We start from the raw sequence: 5987 nt of genomic DNA, 5'->3' as shown, positions 1-5987 counted from the left end.
AGCCTTACAAGGTGAAAAGGAAGGTAAAAGAGTTTGAAAATCAAAATATAGTTCAATTGAATTGAATTTGGAATGGTAAACGTATGACTTCGACATGGCAGAGTTCTTCCTCATATTCTCCCCACTCCTTTCACTTCCCGTTTCCACCTCATTTCCAGTACCCACGGTTTACCCGTGGGTTTATCATATTCTCTTGCTTAAAAATCTAAACAAATAGCCATTGCTTTTTTTTTTTAAAAAAAATTATATACCAAATATTAGTTTACACCAATCTAATAAAAAAGTGTTGGTTCTGGGCCAAAATAATCATATAATTAACAATTATTTCTCTAAGAAAATTTAACAAAGAAATTAACAAAAATTTCATACCTCAATATTATATTAAAAAATGCAAATAATTTGTACCATAAAAAATTAATTTGGCATGGATTAGATCGCTCTTTTTGAGACGATTCATGCCCTTACGGAGTATCTTTCGGTGTAGTAGGTTTCAGTACGCTGTCTCGAGAATACAACAGCCCAGCCTATCTCACTGTAATATACTCCAATCTATACTATTGGAGTAAGATGAAAATCTCACGCAACACTATTTTTTACCCTATAAAATTCAATTATAGTGAGAAAAAGAAAAGTAGAAGATAGTCTAGAGATGGCAAAGTATATATCAAGTTTGGTTGATAGATGCCTCTATTTATAGGTTAAAAAATTAGGAGTATTAAAATACCAACATTAAGAGGAATTAGCACCTCATGTTTCAGCTATAGATTGAAAAGTCTAGGTTCATTGTATAATGGTAAAAAAATTTACTAAATGAATTCATAAACCTAATCATTACATAGGTTATACAATTCAAGACATAAATCTCATTTTAAATACGTAAGTTACACTTTTGAATGGTTTTATTTGTAGCTGAAAATTCATTGAACAATTTGTAATTTATAGTGTTTGAATTCAAAATAAATATGTGATATTTTTTATTAAAATATCCAACAAAAAGTACATGTATAAAAGTTACAGCAACTTAAGAAGTGTAATATGGGTGTAACACTAACTTATATAACCGAGGATCCGCTGCCACTTTCAACTAATTGGTAAGTTCATGTTTCTATCACTTGAATTGGATTTTAGGGCAACTCTTAACAAGTTGGTTACGCACTTTTAACAAGAATATAAGAGTTTCTTTTCATGTTTTCATCATAGAAATTTCTCCATTTTGTTTTCCTTTTCTCGAAACAATGGGAGCCAGCAAAGCAGCAATAAGCATCCAAGAGCGAATGGATTGATTTTGGCTCAACCATGAAAATCTCAGTCGAGTGGCGAAGCATCGAAATCAACTCAAGATTCAAGAAGTTCAAGAAGGCATGCTTCTTCTTCTCATTCTTCAGTACAGTTGGTTTTCGTTTGAGGTCGACTTCAATATTTCAATGATCAGGGACATTAACACGAACCTAGAAAGGATCAATCGACAAGCCAATGACTTAGGACTGAACGTCAAATTCCAAATTGAAGCTGCACTCCCTGCTGCTGCATGAGCCACAGCAAGCCTCCTGGTTGACACCAATTTTGTTCCATATATAGGAAGAGCCAAAGATGATTATTGAAAAGAGATGTTTAACAAATTGAAAGGATGTTATAATAAGTTAGAATGCCAAAGAAGTGTTCAATTTTATTGCTTCTAAACAATCTTTTCCTCTTAAAGCGCAAATCAAAACGAGGACCACTCGGAAAAGCTTTTAGCTAAAGGAATACAATGATTTCCTTTTCGTTGTAAGCAACCTAAAGCAGTTCTTACCCCAAAAAAGAAAAAAAAAAACCCTAATGCAGTATTCTGTGTACACATAGCATTGAGGGCTATGAACTGCTGTATATGATTGTTCTCAGAAAGTGACAGGGGAGGTGAGAAAAATTATGTACAACTTGAAAATTGAAAATTTGTCATCAAGATTTGTTGTTTTTTTTTTTTTTTTTTTGTAAGAATCAGTGTTACGTGAAAAAGTCGTGGTGGTTGTAGGATGAAATAAAACAAAGAAGAGATTGGCCAGCAATCTTTTCCGAGATTCATGGGATTCTACTGCTTCATGCAATTCTATTAAGCAAGTTTCTTAGGCACTTGAACATTGCAGTATTCGAGTCTTAGGTAGTTCATGCTTTTCTCATGTATGCTATTTCCCTCTTTTTCTTTTTCTTTTTTTTTTGTTTTTGTATTGACTTATTTCAGAAGTTGTAATATTTCTTTGCATAATTTTGACATAGAAGCTTCAGTCAACATTTTGGTAGTGTCCAAAAGTATTTTTCATTTTAAGGAAAGCTACTCTTTATTGTCACACAGGATTTGTAGAGATTAGAGGTTCAATATTACTAACAAAAGTATTGGATTATAGTTTTCCTTCTCCTAGACTTGTTTGATGTGAGATAAATTTAATATAGTTGGTTTCTCTACCATAATTTTCTTTGGACATGTATAACGTTGCAAATCTGAAATATTACACATTTCAGAGATATTTCTGAAATCTTTGAAAACAATTTCACTTTCTTAGGTTCCAATTTCTGAATAATAGGAAGGAAGATTGTCCATTTACTCCCCATATCTTCATATGTTGAATCATTTTGTTTCTTTCGTTATAATAAATGGTATTGAAAAATATTTAGATATCAAAAAAAATTGTTAAACAATTGTGTTTGGTACAACCAAACTCTATGATTAGGTTGAAGTTCTTAAGAAAGACTTGAGAAAGATAAAAACGAAAGTTCCTAAGAAAAATAAAATGCTTACAAGTGACCATCATGTTTGTTGCTATATTCATTTTCACCATCGGCATTATAGACCATGAATTAATTTTTTTTCCCTTCTTCTACTTTCCGTTCTTAATTCTTGAAAGTCAAGATGGTTTAATTCTCAAAACTGGAATAAAAAAAAAATTGTTCATTTTTACTGCTTCCTTTCAGGATATTGCACAAATATATGTGATAGCACTCTGGGATTTTTAAATTGCATGAGATAGAAAGGAAGTCAATATTGGTTTTCTTGTAGTTTAACGTCTTTTTGCAATTATTATTTAACTATAAATCTATTCAGCTGCTTGCATTTTCAGTGCCAGAGACCCTTTGTTCAACTATTCGTAGTAAAATTAACAAAAGCACACCAAAAGAGTAAGAAAAAAAAAATCTTTTGGTTAATTGTTGATTATCTATTTCTGGATGCTAATACTAATTTGGTTATATTATGTTCCATTCATAACATGCTTTTTATGCTTTTGAAGTACTAATGCCTTTTTATGCTTTTGAAGGACTTTATATGTAGAGCTGAAAGATAAATCACACTATTTGATACTTGAACCGAGTTTAACTTGGTAAGATTTCATTCGAGTTTGGTTCGTCTACTAGTCAAGTCAAAATTAAACAGTGTTTTATATTTAATAACATTCAAATTTGATATAAAAAAAAAAGGTCGTTCAAGTTCAGTTCAGGAAATAAATAAATTAAATTTGAACAAAATTTCAAACTCATTAAACTAATCAACAAGCTTGAATATTAGAGTGTTTGGTTTGATTAAATTCGTTTACACCTATTTATATGGTTCTATATGTAAAGACATGAATATATTTGCTCTCTAGGGTATATAATCTAACATGAATCAAATATGAAATCTAAAGATTGTGCAAATTGGCGCCACACAAAAGCAAAAACACCATATGAGAAGTGAAACCACTTTGAGATATAAGATAAATTAGATGGCAACAAATCTTTAGTTACAGCCCTTGTAGAAGATGTCAAAATTTTCCTTTTAACGAGTAAAAAGAATAAAAAATTGAGAATTTATTTTTTTCATATGTTGATAATATATACATTTTTACACTAGTGCTCCAAACATTAAAGCAGACATTGGCCGACTTGCTTAGCCAAGTCATTCTCAAATCCAATAAAACCGTCTGGTGGTTGGATATAATATGGTTATTAGTAGGTAAAATGTTGTCTCACATCTAGAAGAATCGTAGTTTAGATGACTCTAAACTTGTGAAATACAATAGAGACCCTACTTATAAATAAATGTTAGATGACTATGCCTGGGTTGAAGGTTGTCTTCTGCACCCCTTAAAAATCGCTTTCTTTCTTTTGGGTTTTTTATCCTATTCATTTATAAATTTTGATTGTCCAAACTTGTAAACCTTTACAAGAAACTTAAAATGTATACTTCCTATTTTGAACAGAAAATGTTGACATATTATGAACGTATTATGTCATCCATTTATTTTGACTTAATGAATAGCCTTTAAGAAAGTATAATACTCCAATTTATAACTAGTGCTCAAAAATTGTACTCGTTTTTAAGGCTTCAAACAACAAGGAAATTAAATTAGTACCGAAGCTACACATGCCCATTTGTAAATGTATGGTATTAGGAGAAAATTAAATGAGAGAGTAAAATTGATTTGGAGCAATTATCAGCAGAGAGGATTCTCCAAAATAAAAGTGGCACAAGCTAATATATTTAGTGTATAGAGGATGACAGGTGATGGCTAAAGTATAGCCATCGCCTTGTAAATAATTGTTACTTGCTCAAGTTCCTATGTTTTAATTATTATTTCATTTGGTACAAAAAGAGTAGAATAAGTAAACTTTTCTACCCAAATTCCCAAGTCCCTATAAATGCACCCCCAAAAATTTGCAACAAGACATCCCCCAATACAAAACTATTAGGTAATATACTATTACACAAGCTTCAATGGCTGCAATTTCAGCTCTCCATATCTTTGCCATTTCCATCCTCATTTCCTTTATGGCTATTCAATTCACTCTTGCTGAAGAGTACGAATTTGTTAAATCCATTGATCGGAAAGCAATCAAACTGACAAAACAAAAGCTAAGCCATTTTAGGTTCTTTTGGCATGACATTGTTAGTGGACACAATCCAACCTCAATTACAGTGGTTCAACCACCAAAAAACACTACAACATTTGGAGTTCTGAATGTTGTTGATAATCCACTAACTCTGGGACCAGAGCTTAGCTCCAAGATGATTGGAAGATCTGAAGGATTTTATGCATCGACTTCCCTAGAGGAGGTGGCTTTGTTGGTGACCATGAACTTCGTTTTTCATGAAGGTAAGTATAATGGGAGTACAATCACCGTACTTGGGAGGAATCCGGTATTCGACAAGGTGAGGGAGATGCCGGTAATTGGTGGAAGTGGGCTTTTCCGATTTGCTAATGGTTATGCTCAGGCTAGAACTTACACCTTTGATCCCAATACTCGTGATGCTACCGTTGAGTATAACATATTTGTAATGCATTACTGATGGTCCTGTGTATCATTAATTTGTTGAATTGGGCGTTTGCAGTATTGAATAAATATTTGGTTCATCAATTTCGGATCTCTACTGCTTTATTCCCGAGAGAATTCATAGCTTGATCCAAAAATGCATATCGATAAAAACTGGATTAATTTTCTACAAAAATACTGCTTATAAATCATGGTATTAAAACAAATCCTAATGTCATTAATATGGAAAAAAAAGAATAGGAAAACTAGGACGAAAACAGGAAAGTGGCTTGATAGCTCGTGCAGTCTGTTGTGCATTCCTCAATGAATTTTGCTGTAAAAGATGTTTGCCTATATTAGGCCTCTTTTCACCTTATTTGCCTGAACGAACATGTGCAAGACCCAACGAGTCTTGACCATTTGTCCCCTGTCAACTCGTCTCTCATTCTTTTTTTGGGTTGATGAGTAAAAACTGTGTGTCGGAAAAAATAATATATGGGATAAGGGACTTCATTTCAAGATGTATTTGCATGTTCCATAAAACCTTTAAATTATATATGCCAACCTATAAATTGAAAGAAAATTATGCTTATAGTTTAGTAAGTTGGGAAATCACATGTTCTGTTGGTTCCAACTAGAGGTGTCAAAATGGGTGATTTGGACGGGTTTGGGTTGGGTAAAATGGGTAATGGGTATAAGTGAGTCAACTCATTTATACCCATTTAATT

The 5987-nt window shown here is 32.4% G+C and overlaps 1 protein-coding gene across 1 annotated transcript; it reads left to right on the top strand.

Moving 5' to 3' along the window:
* Window positions 1-4723: 4723 nt before the first annotated feature.
* LOC113768550 (dirigent protein 19-like) lies at window positions 4724-5296 on the top strand. Its single transcript, XM_027312991.1, has one exon. The coding sequence runs from the start codon at window positions 4724-4726 to the stop codon at window positions 5294-5296; it is 573 nt and encodes a 190-aa protein (XP_027168792.1).
* Window positions 5297-5987: the final 691 nt, after the last annotated feature.

Source organism: Coffea eugenioides, chromosome 1, assembly GCF_003713205.1.
Source record: "Coffea eugenioides isolate CCC68of chromosome 1, Ceug_1.0, whole genome shotgun sequence".
NCBI classification, from domain to species: Eukaryota; Viridiplantae; Streptophyta; class Magnoliopsida; order Gentianales; family Rubiaceae; genus Coffea; species Coffea eugenioides.
Note: the sequence above shows the minus strand (reverse complement) of the source record. Positions and strands in the feature narration are given on the sequence as shown.